The sequence below is a fragment of the Mustela lutreola genome, chromosome 16 (assembly GCF_030435805.1).
Source record: "Mustela lutreola isolate mMusLut2 chromosome 16, mMusLut2.pri, whole genome shotgun sequence".
Taxonomy (NCBI): domain Eukaryota; kingdom Metazoa; phylum Chordata; class Mammalia; order Carnivora; family Mustelidae; genus Mustela; species Mustela lutreola.
Window position 1 is genome coordinate 45382775 of NC_081305.1, and position 18286 is coordinate 45401060.

Genomic DNA, 18286 nt, shown 5'->3' on the forward strand with positions numbered 1-18286 from the left:
TGGTCACAAGAGTACCTGGAAGGCTCAGGGAGCCAATAGGGTCAGTAACCCGGCCTAGAGGCTAGATGCACAAAAGTGCTCAGGGGCACCACCAAGACCCCGGAAGTCGGCTCGTGACCCTGCGGCAGCGGAAGCAGGAAGGTTCTTCCAGCTTCCCGCCCCACCTGCTCCAGCGCCTCCTTCAGGCAGGACCCCACTGATCCCAGCCGGCGAGGGAGTCCACGTCAGGCGTCGGGGGGGGACAAGAGCGCACTCAGAAGGGCAAGTGTAGCGGAGCAAGAGCAGACACCTGCCCCAGCGGCGATGTGGCCCTGGGGACCGGCTTTGTCCAGATAGTACTGACCGCACGGCGTCCCACACAAAGTTGAGTGTTACCTCAGCGGCAGCAGGGGGCGCTGTGCTCCAAGCTGCAAAGGCCCAGGAGGGGAAGCCCGGGAGGTACTAACCTGCAGATCAGAGGTGTGTTTACAGAGACTCAAAATGAGTAAGTGAAACAAGTCAGACCAGTGGTTCTCCCAAGCGTGGTTCCCGGACCAGCAGCATCCCTGGGAACTTTGTGGAAATGCAGATTCCCAGGCCACACCCTGGGCTGAATCATTGGTCCTGAGGACGAGAAGAGACAGCCACGCCCCCCCTTAGGGACACGACCCGGAGGTTGTGCCGTTGTTTCATTGGCCAGAGCTTCGTCACGTGACTGCACCCAGCAGCAAGGGAGGTTGGGAAACGTAGTCTTTATTTTGGGCGGCTGTGTGTCTGGCTAAAAATTCTAATACTGGTAGAATTGTGATTCTCCACCTCTGCTAGACTCTCCACCTTCATTAGGACTCCCCGGGCTTCTCTGAAGAGCCCAGAGGAAAACCCAAGTATATTCAGGATGAGCTTTATATATGACAAGGCTGGCCCCAGTGAAACAAGGAGGGAAAAATAGATTGTTTAATAATAGTTTTGGGGAAATCGGTTCATTTTTCTGGAGAAAAGGAAAATGGGCTCCCTACCTAGCATCACGACAAAAGAACCTTAGTTCTGTGCTTCCCGGGAAGGTAGCCACCAACCACATGTGGCTATTTAATTTTAAATTAACCAATAAAATGAAACAGTTCGGTCCCTTAGTAGCACTAGTCACATTTCACAGCCTCCACTGTCACATGTAACCAGTGGGTACTAACTAGACTGTTTAGATATGAGAACTTTTCATTATCTGAGTTCCCCTGGACAAAGTTTCTCTGATGGATTAAACATCCTCTAAAAGAAAAACTGTGAAGGTGACAGAGGAACATACTTGATGACCAGCAGCAGAGAGGGACTTCTTAAAACTCCAGTGGAACAAACTATCAAAAAAAAAAAAAAATTAACTGAACTTGTGAAAATGTAAAGCTTTTGTTCAAAGAAGGACATCATGGCCGAATGTAATAGGCTTCAGAAAGGGGAAAAAATTTTTTTTCAGAGTCTAACATGTATCAGATTTTTTTTTTAAATGAGAAAAGAGCAACCCAAATAGAAACATGGGCAAAGAATATAAACAGGCAACTTACAAAAGAAAAAAAAACCCAAAGACCAATCAGGGTGTGCACAAGGGCTCAAACTTACTGGTAACCGGAGGAAGGCACATTTCAACATGCTGTCCTTCTACCACGAGTCTGGTAAAGATTCGAGTCTGGTTTAGTCAAATGAATTATCGCATGTATGCATCTCACAATAATTCCACCTCTGAATCCCTTCCCAAAGAAATCATGGGACCCTATGGGGGAGCACACACGGGGTTGTTCACTGCAGCAGTGTTTATGGGGTGGGAGCTGGAGGTGGCCTGTGTGCCATGTGTCCACTCTAGGACAGCAAATGGGAGACACAGGGGCCACATGCCAAGGACTCCCGTGAAGTCCTCAGGAGCCAGGGACCAAGTGTGCCCATGGGGAGAGAGAGCCAGACCAGTGATGGGGAAAGTAAAGTCAGGATCTATACCAGGCCACGTGTGTCGATTACAAATGAGGAACATAAAACTGTAATACCTGTTTTTCAAGATTTAAAAAGGTGACTCATTTACATAATAGAATGGCTCCCTGTGGGGAAGGAGGAGAGAGAGGGAATGAAGAGGAAGAATAAATGAACATGAGAGGAGTTTCAGGAGGAATAAAAGCCTTGAAGGTCATGCTTAAGGTCTGTCCTATGAAAAAAGGGTGTGGATTGGGGCAAGGTCACAGGTATTTAAAGGAAAACTCTCCAAGTGATTTTTTTTAAGACTTTATTTATTTGACAGACAGAGATCACAAGTAGGCAGAGGCAGGCAGAGAGAGAAGAGGAAGCAGGCTCCCTGCTGAGCAGAGGCCTGATGTGGGGCTCAATGCAGGGCTCAATCCCAGGACCCTGAGATCATGACCTGAGCCGATGGCAGAGGCTTTAACCCACTGAGCCACCCAGGCGCCCCTATCCAGGTGATTCTAATGTGCAGCTGAGATTGAAAATGGGAGCGTGGCTGTGGGGGCCACCCAGAGCTTTGTCCACCACCACGTCACTGTTGGACTGGATTTTTCTTAAGAAATCCCATTTTCTTTCTTTTTTTTTTTTTTTTTAAGATTTTATTTATTTGACAGAGATCACAAGTAGGCAGAGAGGCAGATCCTCTCTCTAGAGGATTTGAAAGCAGGCTCCCCGTGGAGCAGAGAGCCCGATGCAGGGCTGGATTCCAGGACCCTGAGATCATGACCTGAGCCGAAGGCAGAGACTTAACCCACTGAGCCACCCAGGCACCCCAAGAAATCCCCATTTTCATGTGACAGTTCTTGAATCTTAAAGATAGGCAACCAACTCAGTGTGCCGAACAGTATCTGTGGGCCCAGCAAGATCAAGGGCAGAGCTAACATACCTCAAGATCGTAAGTGGGGGGAAAGGGACCACCTGGGGGAGGCTCAGTCAGCTCAGCCTCCGTCTCTTGATTTCTGCTCAGGTCAGGATCTCAGGGTTGTGAGACTGAGTCCCGAGTAGGACTCCAAACTCAGTGGGGAGTCTGCTGGAGATTCTCTTCCTCTGCCCCTCCCCGCTTCCCTCTCTCTCCCAAATAAATAAATAAATCATTAAAAAAAAAAATAGTAAGACTGCGTCCAGGGCTTCGCTGAGCACCTAGTTTACCCCATTTAACCCTTTTGTGCTTTGAATGGTGCCCCCACCACTCCATGTGGAACCTGTAAATTCAAACCTAGGTGGATAAAAAGGACCCTTGCCTTGAGGCTGTGATGAAGGATTTTGTGATGTGAGATCACTCTGGGTTATCTGGCTGGGGGCGGGGCGGCAATGTCCTTAGAAGAGAAAAGCAGGGGCACCTGGCTGGCTCAGTCATTAAGCATCTGCCTTCGGCTCAGGTCATGAACCCCGTGTCCTGGGATCAAGCCCCACATTGGGCTCCATGCTCGGCAGGAAGCCTGCTTCTTCCTCTCCCACTTCCCCTGCTTGTATTCCCTCTCTCACTGTTTCTCTCTGTCAAATAAATAAATAAAATCTTAAGGGAAAAAAAGGGGGGGGTGCAGAGGGAGGTTTGGGACGCCCAGGGGAGGCAGACACAGGAGGGCTGCGGGGTGGATCGAACAGCGCCAACAGCTCCCAGCCGCCAAGACGCCAAGAAGTCTCCCCTCAGAGCTTCAGAGGTGGCTGACAAGACCCTGCTGGCACCTTGATCTCAGACTTGGGCTTCCAGGACCAAGCGACATCACCTTTTTGCTCCCCTAAACCAATGGGTTTGCGGCGATTCCTTAGGGCAGCTCTAGGAGACACACACCACCCGCCCTGCAGCTGTCCCTTAAGCAAGCACCTTCCTCAAACCCATTTCACAGCAGGGGAGACTGAGGAACGAACACACGAAGTCACCAACCTGAGGTCACGCAGCAAGCAGGGGGAAGAGGCCGGACTGGAACCCAAGCACACGCCCCCTCGCCCCCAAGTCTCTGCAGATCCTTAGGCTACAGCCTTCAGGACTGGGCAGGGCTCCCCTCATTACCTACCGGCCACAGGACCCAGTAGGAAAGTGTCAACTTGACCGGGCCAGGACCCTGAAAGGAAGCTCAGAAAAGGCTGGGAGTGAGTCAGGACAGCACCTACAGAAGTTTGGGGCCCTGCCAGGTTAAACAAAGGTAAACTCTCTCCCTTTCTTCCTCCTTCCTTCTCTTCCCTGTTCCTTTGTCTCTGACTTTCTCTGTCTCTCCCTTACTCTGTCACTTAACCACACTTAGTATTGGGGCAGTGAACCAAACCCACAGAGCAAAATGCAGAAGATTCCAAAAGGGTTAAGTTGCAAAATCAACCTCCCTTCCTCCCCCATTCCCTGCTTCTCTTCTCGGACCCCGGTCCCCAGAGGTGGCCCCTGATAGAAGTTTCTCCCACCTTCTCCCGGGAATGTATGCAGGGACCAGGAAAGACCTACATGCATATGCAGATTGTGTCCCACTTTGCACAAATGTTAGCATAATATCCACATCCTTCTACGTCGTGCTTTTTCCTCCCTAACACTGTGTCTTGGTGATGGTTCCTTGTTGGGAATGGCAACAGCAACTTCCCTCCTGTCAGTGGCTGGCGTTACCCTCCACGGACATGTGGGCCCTGAGTTATGGAAACAGTCCCAGGCCACCGACACCGGATGCAGGGAAGCTGGCGGCTGCCGGCTGTTTTGACCAATGCCACAGTAGAGATCTTGCATATATTTTATATTTGGCACATAAGCAAATTTATTTGGTATACATCTGCCTTGTCTCCTCCCCCACCTGCCGCTGGACTCCACCCTGCCCTCTGCCCCAGGTAATGCCCTCTCGGTATCTCTAACCTTCTAGATTCTTCCCCGCCTCTAGTCAACCTCGTCCTGGTCTCTTTCTCTTTCTCTTTCTTTGCTTTCCTCCACACCACCGTCCCCTCTTCCTCTTTCCCTCTAACCCCCTCCCATTTCCCTCCTTCTCCCCAACCTCATCCCTGCCTCTCTGTCGCCCCCTGTAGGATGAAGCTGGCTCACCACCTCCTCCACCAAACCCCTGTGATTCGTACTTAGGGAAGACAGCACCCAACCCAGCTTATCTTTCTTTCTCCCATCCCCTGCCCCCCGGCCCGACCTGGCTGGGCTTCCTCACCCCACTGCAGCCCCGGTGGAAAACCCACTATTTGTTTCCCAAAGCTCCCAGGTGCCTGCCCTCCAGAACCCCGCCATTCTCTCTCTACCAGTAGGACTGGGCGCTGGCGGGGTGAGGGGCGGGGTGGGGGGAGAGGGGTGTGATACTGGTTTTGGAGTGGAAGTCATGGGAACTAGACTCAGGCAGGCTGGACGTGCTTTCTCAACCAGACAGAGCCTCCCCTCCTGCCTGGACCCGGCCTTCTTGTCCTCCCTGCTCAGCAAACAGAGGAACCAGTCTTTGTCAGAACTGAGCTGGGGACAGACAAACAAACAAACAACAACAAAAAAAAAAACCCAGACCCGCCCAAGGCCCTGCCAGGCAAGGCTGACATTCTCATGGGATGACACAGTTCATGACCAAGTGAACAGATCTACATACTCATAGGTATTTATTTATAAATCATACTAAGTTCAAGAAAGAACGAGGTGTGACACTAGAGAATAGCAGGAGGGTGAGAAATTGACCTTGGCTGGGATATATTTTTATGTATGGTGAACAATCGCAAGGTTGTATTCTTGGGCAGAATAAAGCCAGAAGAGTGTGTGTTATGAAGAGGTGACATTTGAATGGAGACGAAGGCAGCCACAGAAGCATGGAGAGGAAGGCTTGGAAGGCACCGGGACAACGTGTGCAAAGGCCCTGAGGTAGAAAGGAAGTTGGAGGGTCAAGGACCAGCTAAAATTTGGGACACCATGAGTGAGAGGAGAGTATGGGTCACCACAGGTAGCCCTGTGCAGGGAGGAGTTAGCCCCAGGTTATAGATGGGAAACTAAGGCTTGGAGAAGGAAAGCTCTTCCCCCAAAAGACACACAGGGTCAGGGTGGGGACTGTTGAGCTCAGGCAGCCTAACTTTAACCACCAGGACAGTGGTTCTTAGTGCAGGATTCCCAGACCAGCATCATCTCTTGGCCCACCCCAGAACTACTGAATCAGAAACTTGGGGTGGGCGCAGGGTTTGGAGCCCAGATGTCTGTGATTAACAAACCTTCTAGAGGATTCTGACAGCCAGTCAAATTTGAGAACCATGGAGCCAGGCTCTTCTGCCTCCTCAAATGTTGTTCCTGTCCTTGGAGGGATCCGTGTCCACTGTGGGTTGAATGGTGGTCCCCAAAAAGATACGTCCACATCCTAACCTGCAGAACCTGGGACTGCTACCTTACTTGGAAGGGTTCTAAGGAGAGCAGAGCCATGGCCAGATGGCTGATAAGAGGGATTACCCTGGGAGGCAGACATTAGCGTGAGGAGCCTGGACTCCAAACTGAGCTGCCCTGCCCAGGGATGCAGACTCTGGGGGGCCAGGCTGTCAGGGTTCAGATCCCAGTTCGGCCACTTCTGCACTGTGTGACCTTGGACAAGTCACTTTACCTCTCTGTGCCCCCATTCCCTCACACTAAAGTGGGTTTAATAATAACAATACCTACGATAGTGGGTGCGTTTGATTAATGCACATGGAGCACAGGTGCCCAGTTGGCTTGGTCAAGAGAGCAAGCGTCTCTTCATCCCAGGATTGTGAGTTCGAGTCCCATGATGGGGGGTCGAGATTACTTAAAAATATCATCATAAAAAATAAAATCATGGAATGCATAGAGCGGTGCTTGGCCCAGAGTGAGCACTCCACAATTGTTATTATTATTGTTACTGTCATAGCTCATTCATTTCTTTACCTGGAGACGTAAAGAAGACCTGTGCCTCCCAGGTGTGTCTCCACCCTGACCTCTCTCTCAACTCCCGCCACATACATCCAGTCACTGCCTGGCACTGTCCCTTTGGATGTCCTATGCTTAACACATCTTGGATGGAATGCTCAATTTCCTGTTCCCCCACCCCATGTGTTCTGCCCTCTGTCTTCCCCTCTTGCATAATGGGGCCACTTTCTGTCCACTGCTCAAGGACAGTCAAGAGGAGACCCTGACCCTGAATCTGTCCTCTACCAGCCACTCCATGATCTCACTCTGGCCCTGGCCACCTTCTGGCTCATCACCTTCCTCACTATTCCCCACACACCCTCTCAGCCAGAGATTAGTTATGTTTTCTCCTTTCCCATCTTCACTTAAAGTGCATTACACTTACCTACCTCCAAGATAAACCCAGGTGCTGCCTCATAGCCTGTTCTTCACCTCCAAAGCATTGATACCATTTGTCAATTAACAAGTTGCTCCCTGACTTTTTGAAGTCCATCCCTCCCTACACAAGCCCAGAAGCCCCATGGAGACAGGAATCTGTCTGTCCTTTCACCATTATATCCCTGATGCACAGGGCTTGTAAGTAATAATATTACTTAATAAGTATTATTACTTATTATTCCTTAATACTTAGTATTTGTTTCAAGAACAAGAGGTATAAAGGCAATGGGAAACTTAGGGATCCTTGTTTTCTGTCCCTATTTTTTTCTCCACACAAATAGCAGCCTATGCGGTCCACTGTTGGACATCTTGCTCTTTTCACTTAATAGGCTTGAAGATATTTTCTTATTAGTATGGAGTTTTTTTGTTTGTTTTTCCTTATTGGAGGTATAACTTACATGCAAGAAAACACACCCGTTTCGAATGTATAGCTTGGTGAGTTTTGACAAATGTTCTCCCATGTAACCACTACCATAAAGCCAGAACTCCTGGGGCACCTGGGTGGCTCAGTAGTTAAGCATCTGACTTTGGCTCAGATCATGATCTTAGGGTCCTGGGGTCGAGCCCTGTGTCTGTGCCCCATGTCTGTGCCCGGTGTCTGTGCCCTGTGTATGTCCCTCCCCTGCCCTTTCTCTCTCTCGCTCGCTCGCTCTCACTCTCTTGCTCTCTCCTTCTTGAGAGCGTGAGAAAGAGAGAGAGAGAGAGAGCACATGCGCTGGAGCGCAAGAGACAACGAGCCAGGGAGCGTGGGGGGGGGGGCGGCGGGGAGCAAAGGGAGAGGAAGAAACAGATTCCCCACCGAGCAGGGAGCCCAACATCAGCTCCCGGTTCTCAGTTTGGCCCCGGTGGGGAGAAGTGTCGTGTGTGCTCCTCTGTGTGGACACAGACTCCCATCTCTCACTAAATCCAGGGAGCAATGGGATGGCCCCCATGGTGCAGGATGGGAAGGTATCTCTTTTGTTTGTTTGTTTGTTTGTTTTTTGTTTTTGTTTGTTTTTTTAGTTACTCTACACCCAACATGGGGCTTGATCTCACCACCCCAGAGATCAAGGGTCACGCACCCTGGATATCTGGTTTTATAGGAAATTGTCAAGTTCTTTTCCAAAGTGGTCCCACCATTGCTCATGCTCTGAATCCTTCGTGACCCATGAGAATGGGTGGTGCTACGTTGGTTGGCCGGGCCTCAACCTGTTCTGAAAACAGGTCCCCACACTAGGACCTTTGCCACTTGAAGCTAGAGAGGGGGGATGTCTGAGATCCACTTGGCTTTGCAGGGCCCAGGTTATGCCCCAGATTCCTCAGATTTAAATAACAATATTTCCCATAGTATGGCAGGTGCAGGAGAGGTGGCTTCTTAAGTTTTCCACTCTGGGGCCCAGAATGACCGAGGCCAACTCCAGGTGGGACCTGGGAAGACACATTTTGAGTGAGCATCCTGGGTGAGTCTGACATGCTGTAAAGCTTGGGACCACTGAGTCTGGGGTGGGGGGCATGTAAGTGAGAGGGAAAGTCGTTCCAGGTAGAAAGAACTTTGGGAGCAAAAAGATGGGAAAGAACAGGTCAGGGAAGCAGGGACCAGAAACCCAGGCTTCCAAAGGCAGCCAAAGAGCAGTCCCCTGAAGGCACTGGGGAGCTGTACTGGGTTTTAGTGGGGCAGTGACTACTTGGGTTTGCCCTGTGACTGCATTCGTGTGTGTGGATGCGTGTGTGAGTATGTGCGTGTGTGTGTTTGTGTGAGATACAGAAGGGGGTGAGGACCCCAGGAGTTCCGGAGATGATGGGAAATGTGGTGTGGAAACCATGGCAGGCCGGGGAGGGGTAGGGGCCAGGTGGAGGGGTGCAGACCCCATTCTGCACACTCTTTGCTCCAGGCCACTCCCTGCCTTGGATTCTGACCTGGGGACAACTGACTCCCTCATCAGACACTGCTGCTCTGGTTCTGCCCTTCCTCCTCCTCCCTCGCCTCTCTTCCTGCTACTCTGGCTGCGGCTATGGGGAAGACAGGTGGGCTGGTGGCCAGCCATGGGTGTGTGTTTGTGTGTTTGTGGTGGCGGGGGGAGTGTCTCCAGTTCTGCATGTGCTCTGAGCTGGGTGAGTGGGCGTCTCCTGGGGACTTCCTGGGGCATCTGGGCTGCAGCCCTGGGGTGCATTGGGTGAGTTACTAAACCTCTCTGTGCCTGTTTCCTCATCTGCAAAATGGGTATGGCAATAGCATCTATTTCCTAGGGAGGATGTGGAGATGGAGGTAATTACCCAGGACCATGCCAGCCCACAGGGAGCCCTCAATTACATGAGCAGCATCATTCGGGCGTGAGCTCAACTCTGAGTGTCCCAGGCATGTGTCTGTGTCTTGCAGGAATCTGGGGCAGGAAGCGTGCCTGAAAGCAAAGGGGGTTATCTAGGGCAGCAAGGGAGCAGTCCTGCCAAGGTGGCCTCTGTTTCCTCCTCTGTGAAGTGGGAACAAAAGCAGCGCCCCACACAACCTTAGTGCGGGGGCACGCAGGACGCTGGAGCGCATGTTCGCACATGCCTGTCTGCTGTTACCTTTCCTTGGTCAGTAAAGTGTGGATAAGAGTCGCACCCACTTCCCGATCCATTGCTGGAGGATCCCTGGAACTGGGAAGCACCTAGAACAGCACCCACTGAGTACCCAGAAAGCGCTCACCATGGAGGTTGCTGTGGGTAATCCACGTGGAACCCCACACCCGTGTTTGCTGGGCTGGGTGTGGGATGTGGCAGGATGTGGCCCTGGGCATCTGGCCCTACAGGTTCCTGGTCACCCTACTTCCTCCGCACCCCGACCTCTTGCCCCCACCATTGCCCCATCCCTCACTCCCAAATCACCAGGACCTCTGAGGGCAGAGTCTTTGGCAGCTGTGCCCTCTTCCCCAGCCCCCCGGGGAGAGGGAAGGGATACCGACACCCCCCAAAACCCAGGTGGGGTTACTGCTCCCCTATCTGCTGCTATCTCAGTGCCTCCCTGGGGGTCCCCCATCTCTGTGCCTCTGAGCGTCTCTCTGCCCTCCACTTGGTATTCCAGAACAGGAAATGTTGGGGTCCCAAGGGCGTGTCCCAGGTGATAGCAGAGGAGGAAGCAGCAGAGACAGGACTTCCCCCCACCTCCTACCCCTGGATGAAAGTAGGGGTGGGGACAAGAGGGGGGTCTTCCTTAATGAACCTCTTAATCCTGCCACTCTGGATCTTAATGAGGGGGAGGGACCTTATTCGAGGGCAGGGAGCCCTGACATCAGTTCCTTGGTCACACCCCATCCCCCCACCAGTGCCTGAGCCCTCAGCGGGCCCTGGGGAAACTGGGGCAGGAGGCTTAGGAAACCGAACAGGGGCTGGGGACCCGGACTCCTGGGTCCTGGCGGAGGAGATGACCTGCGCTCCTGGTCTGACGGAGCAGGGAGCTGAGGACCCCGACTCCTAAGTCTGAGGGTGGAGGGCCTGGAGGCCCAGAGCCTTCCCCTAACACACACCCCCCTCCAACGCCCGCTGGTGCGCCCCGCCCCTCCCGCCTCCAGTTAACCCCAAGCCTGCGGAGGAGCCCGGGACAGTCGCCCGGAGCCCACGGATGGAGGAGGAAAGCGACCGACACGCGCTTGGAGGCGGGATGGAGGCCGACGAGCCCGCCAGCCCCCAGGAGCCGCCGTCGCCGCCCCCGCCGCCGTCGCCGCCGTCCCCGGCTGCCCCCGACACCCCGGGGACCCCCCAGCCCGAGCAGCCGACGGAGGCCTACGCCCGGCAGCTGCTGCTGGAGGAGTGGAGGCCCCCAGGCGGGAGCCTGGAGCTACCCCCGCGCCTCACCTGGAAGCTGCTCTTCCTGCGGCGGCCGCTCTGCCGCAACCTGCTGCGTTCGCCCAACCCCGAAGGTGCGGGAAGGGGCGGGAAGGTGCGGCACCCCGACCCACCGACCGACCGCTGCCCAGTCTCCACCTTCTGCCACGGGCAGTTCGCTCGGACCGTCTGTCTCCTCATCTTTCCGTCTGCTCCCTGGTGTCTGTTCCCTGGAATCAACCTGTTTCTCTACACCCTTTCCTGTCTCTTCTGTCATTGTGTCCCCCTCCGTCTCCTTGGGGCTCTCTCTTCCTGCCCTGCATCACCCTCTTTCTCTTTCTATGTCATATGTCTCTGTCTCTCCCTGTCTCTCTCTCTCTCATCCTGTCTGTCGGCCTCTCTCTCCCTGCCTCCCTCCACATGTATTTCTGTCTCTTTCTCTAGGTGCCTCTCGCTTTGTCCCTCTGTCTCGGTCTCACCAGGACGCCCTCCTCCTTCTCCTCCTTCCCTCTTTCTTCACTGCACCATTCCTTTGCCCCAGGACATTCTCAGGACTCTCCCCGGCCCTGACTCACACATCCCTGCCAGGCAGGTCCGTCCTGGCACAGATTCTCGCCCTTCCGGCAGAGCCCTGGGGGGAGGTAGTCAGGCCCAGGCTGAAGGGCTGGAGGCAGTTTCAGCCTGCCTGAGGCTCCGCTCCCCCGCCCCGGCATGTTTCAGGCATCAACATTTATGAGCCAGCACCCCCTACTGGTCCCACCCAGCAGCCCCTGGAGACTCTGGGTAAGTGTTTGCGGGCTTGGCCCAAGGGGTGTGAATGGCCCTGTGGAATGGGCAAATTCTAACCCTCTGCTCCTCCACCTGCCAGGCAACTTCCGAGGCTGGTACATTAGGACCGAGAAGCTCCAGCATGACCGCAGGTGGGTGGCGGAGACCCCTGGGGCCCTGCCCCAGTCTCTCACCTCAGGGCCTGGAGAAATTGCCTCTGTGCCCCTCTGGGCCTCAGTTTCCTGCTCCGTACCCAGAGTTTGTCATAAAAGAGAACATTCCTAAAACACAGCGCAGGGTCTGGCTGGGCCCAGCTTGCATATAGTAGGTGCTCAATAAATAACAGCTGTCACCGTTACTCTTCTCCACCTCTTCCCTGGGAGGGGGAAGGCACCCAGGCCACCATCTGCCTTCCATTAAACTGAGCTCTGCTTCTGCAGGTTGGGTGGGACAGAGTCACACACGCCTGGGTTGGGAGCCCCGCTCTGCCACTTCTTTGCTGCTTGACCTTAAGCAAGTGACTTCCCTTCTTGAGCCACTTTGCTCATGTGCGTCATGGGGTTCAGACCATCTGGCATTCAGGGGGGAAAGGAGGGAGCTGAGGCTATAAGGGGGGAGAAAGCGCTCATCCCCCATCCATGGGTGCCTTTGGTGTCTCCACGAGGGCACCATGATCGAGGTTTCCTGTTCCCAAGAACCCTAGCAGCTCCCAGACCTCACCTTCCCCGTGCCCTCTCTCACAGCTGGACCGTGAAGCAGCAGTGTGTGGACCTTCTGGCTGAGGGCCTGTGGGAGGAGCTCCTTGACGATGAGCAGCCAGACATCACGGTCATGGACTGGTATGGCCCTCTGCCCAATCCGCCTGCCCCATGGGGTCATGCACAGGGCTCCCCAGAGCGCCAGCCTCACCTGTCCTCCCCTGGTATGAGCTTGTCACCAAGACCCTCATGTCATGGCAGGATCCAGCCCCGCCTACTGTTCTAGCTCCTTCCCTCTGAGACTTCCAGTTTCTGAGGCGCACCTCGCTGGACATCGTTCCTTCTTTCTTGGATGCTTGTCCCCCTCTGCTCTCTAGACAAATTCCTCCTTATCCTTTGGGATTCTGCTACACGTGGCTCTGCTGGGAAGCCTTCCCAGACCACCCCCCAGCTGGCTCAGAAGCCGTATGCTCCAGGGCTCTGGGCTCCCTATATCCCAGCCCTTAATGTTCTGGATGGTCACTGTCTGGTGACAGGTCTGCTTCCCACACCAGGCTATATGACTCCCACAGGGTCGCCGTGGGGGGCCGCCTTGGTCAGGGCTGTGTTGCCCATGCTAGCCATCCTGGGTGCACAGAGTGGAAGCCAATGAGCATGTGTCACACGATGTTAGGGATGGGGGACGAGGACACGGGAGCTGCGGTGGCAGCTGAAGGTCTGGACCCTACCCCCAGGTACGAGGACAGCCGGCTAGACACGTGTGTCTACGAGCTGCACGTCTGGTTGCTGGCAGCTGACCGCCGCTCAGTCATCGCGCAACACCACGTGGCCCCCCGATCCTCTGGTCGGGGCCCCCCCGGCCGCTGGCTCCAGGTGAGGCTCTGCCCTGGCCACCGACCCTGGCCACGTGTCCATGTCCCAAGACCTCAGAGAGGGTGGAGGTAGGAGAGAAGGGTTCCTGGGTCCCTGACCAGACTTCTCCCTGACCCCACCGCAGGTGTCCCACGTCTTCCGCCAGTACGGCCCTGGCGTGCGCTTCGTTCACTTCCTGCACAAGACCAAGAACCGGAGGGAGCCTGGCGGGCTGCGGCGGACAAGGGTGACGGACTCCTCCGTGTCTGTGCAATTCAGGGAGTGACTGGCTGTCCAACTCCCAGCCTGTTCTGACCCTTTGTCTCACTGGTCCATAACGTGTGATCCCTTAGCACCTCCCTGATCTCTTAGCGCTTCCCTGACCCTTTGCATCTCCCTGACCCCTTAATATCTTCTTGTTCCTTTATCCCTTTGGACCGCTTAGCATCTCTTTTACCTCCCTGACCCTTAGAAGTCCCTGGCCCTTAGCACCTCCTTGACCCTCAGGAGTCCCTGGCCCTTAGCACCTCCCTGGCCCTTTAGCTCTGACCTGTTGTCTCCACACTTTCCCGATGTGTGGAGAAGCAACCCCTGTTCCCTTCCCACCTTCATGACCCTTCAGCTTCTCTTTGGTCACTTACCACCCCCCAGGCCCCTGCTTTCTGCCTTGCCCTTGATTTCCCACCTGACATCTTAACACCCCCTTGAATGACAGACTTTGGTTTCTTCTGCACTCTCTGAGCCCCGTGAGGGCTGAGGGCAGCAACTGCTTCTTCCCAAGTTAGTGCTCCACAGACAGTAGGTGCCTCCTAAATCGTTGGTGCTTGGTGAATAAGTTCACAAGCGTGAGGATGCTGAGCATTTCCCTGGTCTTTGCTTCTCAGAATGACACCGAGCTCATATCCCACAGGCACGTCCTGTAACCCTTATCCTCCTGCACCTCGCAACGCCTGTGCCGTGTGCACCTCCCGCCACGACCTCTGGTCTCTTTACTTAGCCCCAGTTTACAGCCTCTTGGCCTTTCCGCTGACCTCTCTGCTCCAATTCTGTCCTCTCAGATGCTCTCCACATTCCCCTTCCCCCTCCATCCCCAAATTCTCACCTCCCCCAGAGCTGGTCCCCATACCTCTCCTCCCCACAAGACCCCCCCATTCCTCCCAGAGTCCCCCCAAAGCCATCAAGTTCTCCATCAAGGGCCATAATCACTGGGGATGGTGGTGGGACAGATGATAAACTTGAGCTACAATTTTTCTTCATGTGTTGGGGGAAGAGATTGAAAATCTGTAACAACTGCGAAGTCCCAGGCTCTGCCCACATCTAGCATGAGACCCTGGTCCTAGCCTAGGGCAGGGTCCTTGACTGCCTCTTGCTGTTCCAGGCCTGACTCCTGAGATGGGGCTGGAGGTCCCTGGTAGGCAGAACAGCCTGGGGGGAGGGGAGGGATTGAGGGATTCAGGGAAGGGCTTTCTGCCAAAACGTTCAGGGAAGCATTTTAGTGGTATCACTGCATGTCGCACACATGTCCCGTGGATGTGTATCTTTGTGCCCACCTAAACGGATGGCGGAATCTCTGAGTATGAACCCCTCTCCAGCATTGTCCCAGGTATGGGCTGATGCAGGCCTGACAGCCCTGCTCTCTCCCCCACCCCATCCCTGTCCTGTGTGGACTTGGTTCCCAAGCATGAGTAGATGACAGACAGGGATAATGTCACAAGGGCTATATTGCAGGGAAGGCAGGTTTCGGGGGACAGGCAGAAAGTTCTCTCCTCCTGGGACTTGGGGACTTCAGCAGACCCCAGAGACAAGGCCAGATGACGAGCTCTGCACCCTTTGGGGGTTGGAGAAGAAGTATCCCTAAGGCATCAGTAACACCTGCAACAGAATAAAAATGATCATTTGGGGGGGGTGCCAGGGGCTCAGAGATCCAGAGTTGGGGGGCGGCAGTTCTAAAAGGCTGAGATGGGGTGGAGGGCTGGGGCTGGGCTCGAAGCTCATGAGCTGGGTGTCCTGGGGGCCCTTGGAGCTCTTGTGGAGGGAGAGGGACAGGTGACATGGTTTTGAAGAGTACTAGGACTAGATTTAGGGTCCCACGTTCTGTGAGCTCCCACATGTGAGTGCACAGTGGGCTGGGTGAGGGTGCCCAAAGTTGGATCTGGGGGCTCCAGAACCTTAACAGGGACTTTGGGACTGGTTGTAGGGCTGTGCTGATCTAGAGGGTCTACGTGGGCAGGAACATGAAGGTAGATAGGATGTTCCTAGAACGGGGTCTCGGGGTGGGTCAGTTTGGAGTCTGGGAGTCTCAGAGCTGGCTCTGGTGGCTCCGGGATCTGGGACTGACTGGGTTTGGTTCTGGGGGCTTTGGGGTGAGAAGACTGGTGGCTCCCCATCTGCAAGCTTGGTCTAGGACAGCAGCTCTGGATGGGTCCACAGGTGGAGAATTCAGGAAGGTGGGAGGCAGATGCTCCCAGAATGGAGGCTAGAGGGCTAGAGGGTGGGGTCCCTTCTGAGTGTGGGAATCCCGGAGTTGGGTGCGAGAGCTCCGAGTGGTCATGGGCTTGGGGGAAGGGATGCGGGTAGGAGAAGGGAGATCTCCAAGATTGGTCCCAGGGACCCCCAGTGGGGGTCAGGGACCAAGGGGTCTGGGGGCCGGGCTCGTGCCGCGGACGCAGAGACAAGGCTGCAGGCGGAGGCGGGGCCGGGCAGGCACCTGCAGTAGAGCGACGCGATGGTGTTGGACCAGTCGCCAAAGATACCCTTGCGGAACTCTTCCAGGCGCGGGTAGGCGCCCGCCGAGAACTTGCGCGTCTTGCCGGCCTTGCCGCGGAGGGACCACACGGTGATCTCGCAGCGCGGGGCCACCACCAGCGAGGAGGCGACGTTCGTCCAGTCAGAGGGCAGGAAGGGCAGGTCGGCGCCTGGCTCCAGCGACAGCTGGGCGCCCCCACAGCAGTTCTGGTAGTAGGGGTCGCTCTTGTCGTACAGCCTGGCGCACGTGCGTGTCCCGTCGGGCTTCTTGAGGTCCGCGGGGGCCGGGCAGGCAGCTCGGCCGCCAGGGACGGCCGCCAGGGCCAGGGCCAGGGCCAGCAGCAGGGGGCAGAGCGGGGACATGGCGACACTGCAATGCTGCGTCCCCGCGCGCTTTTATTGAGCCTGGCCCGTGGGAAGGGAGAAGCTGCGAGATAAGGACGCCCCCCCCCCCCCGCCCGCCACCAACCCTCCCTGGAGCAGGGAAACCTTCCTCACCTACGTCGGAGACCCACAGCCAATGAACACATGACGGACATACTTGTGTACAGCTTAGCAGCATAAGATTTCACGTGGCAAACATTTAAAAAAAGAAAGAAAGTCAATTAACAGGACTTGAGGACGAGTCTCTTGCAATACAGAAGGGAACATAGGGTTAATAGTATAGGTAAGAAAAGCTCTTAAAAACCCACGGGGATTTGAACAACCCCCTTTCCAAATAAGGTGAAGACGGAGGGGGAGGGGCTGGGTCTCCAGGCTGGGCAAGTCCCCCGTTGCGACCCAGCACCTTGGGAAAGGAGAAGCTGGAGATAAGGAGAGAGAGGCCCCGGAGGGGAGCAGAGAAAGGAGAGGAGAGGAGAGGAGGAGACAGAGATCACACGACCCTCACGAGCAGGAGAGCTTCCCAACCAAGGCTGGAAACCCAGAATCTGTGAAATGGACATATTTGCACAACTCTTAAAAACCACTGCAAGGCAATGTACAAAAGGCTTGAGGGGGGACATTTGCAACACTGGGACAGGATATAATTAATAGCTATCATATATAAAGAGTGCTTACAAATTGACAAGAAGATATCAAACAATCCCCCCGCCCCACTTGGCCTCCAAGAAAGACAAGCCTTGGAGGGGGAGAAAGAAGGAAGAAGAGTGTGCACCCCCTACTCCCACTTCCCAGGAGCCAGGGGATTTTCTTAACAAAGATTAGAAATCTTGAATTTATAAAAGAAACAGGACCTACCCAACTGTATAAAATGTAAACTTTTTGTACAGCAACAAACACAGACTAGACAATTCTTGTAATGCACAATAAACAGTTACCAATTAGTGAGCAGAAATACCACAAGCTAAAGGAGAAAATTGAGGACCTGCCCAGGAAGAGTTGAGAGGCTGGGACCTCAGAGTAGGACAGGGAGCTGGGCATTTGGGACCCCCGCCAGGGCCCTTTGGAGATTCTTTGGAGTTCCTGGCCTCCTGCCAAGTGAGCATTGAGTCAGGCATGGATGAACTAATGAGACAAACAGTGGTCCAAGTCTGTGGCTCTGTGGGTAAGGCCAAATCTGGGCCTCAGTTTCCTCATCTGTAAAATGGGTGGTATTTTCTTCCTGTACTATAGGGCTGTTAGGAGGATTACAAGGGATCATAGAAAGTACAGGGGGAATAAAGGAACAGCCTCTGGAGCCACGCTGCCTGGGGCCAAATCCCAACTCCTCCTTGAGCTGTCCGCACCTGACTCCATCTTCCCAAGGAGACTCCATGTCTCCCAAGGAGACAATGTGGTATCCACCTCAGGACGCTGGTATAGGAGGTAAGTGAGTTAATCCACATGACAACACTAATAGTAGGGCCCCTGCCGAGCGCTTTGTGTGTATTTGTCACTGTTGTTATGCCAGTCCTTAGTGTGGTGCTCAGTAAATGGAAAGCAGAACAACACATCAGCAATGATCTGCTGTTACTCCCTCCTCCTCCCCGGATGCTGTCTCCTGCCTTGGCCAGGGTCATGCGGTTCCAAAGAGCCTAAGGCTGGAAACACTTGGAAGTAGGTTTAAATTTTGACTCTGTCACCTTGCTGAGTGACCTCAGGCAAGTGAACTCACCTCTCTGAGCTTCAATCTCCTCCTGCCTTCAATAGGCTAACGGAAAACAATACTAGAAACCTATATAAATAAATCTGGAAC

At 54.4% G+C, this 18286-nt stretch overlaps 2 protein-coding genes across 2 annotated transcripts; one reads left to right on the plus strand and one right to left on the minus strand.

The window, feature by feature from the left end:
* Positions 1-10592: 10592 nt before the first annotated feature.
* Positions 10593-14621, plus strand: NCCRP1 (NCCRP1, F-box associated domain containing). The gene is made up of 6 exons (XM_059153225.1): positions 10593-11142; positions 11768-11830; positions 11916-11967; positions 12559-12654; positions 13248-13386; positions 13511-14621. Exons 1-6 carry the CDS (start codon positions 10845-10847, stop codon positions 13649-13651), a joined length of 789 nt encoding a protein of 262 aa, XP_059009208.1. The 5' UTR covers positions 10593-10844; the 3' UTR covers positions 13652-14621.
* A 459-nt stretch (positions 14622-15080) lies between these two features.
* SYCN (syncollin) lies at positions 15081-16473 on the minus strand. The gene is made up of 2 exons (XM_059153147.1): positions 16073-16473; positions 15081-15237 (listed from the first exon to the last, which is right to left on the minus strand). The coding sequence occupies exons 1-2, from the start codon at positions 16471-16473 to the stop codon at positions 15228-15230; spliced, it is 411 nt and encodes a 136-aa protein (XP_059009130.1). The 3' UTR covers positions 15081-15227.
* Between the last annotated feature and the right edge of the window lie 1813 nt (positions 16474-18286).

Coding starts and splice junctions, on each gene's coding strand:
- NCCRP1 (XM_059153225.1), top strand. CDS start 10,845: ATGGAGGAGGAAAGCGACCGACACGCGCTTGGAGGCGGGATGGAGGCC. Junction 11,143..11,767: donor GCGTTCGCCCAACCCCGAAG/GTGCGGGAAGGG, acceptor GGCATGTTTCAG/GCATCAACATTTATGAGCCA. Junction 11,968..12,558: donor AAGCTCCAGCATGACCGCAG/GTGGGTGGCGGA, acceptor CCTCTCTCACAG/CTGGACCGTGAAGCAGCAGT.
- SYCN (XM_059153147.1), bottom strand. CDS start 16,473: ATGTCCCCGCTCTGCCCCCTGCTGCTGGCCCTGGCCCTGGCCCTGGCG.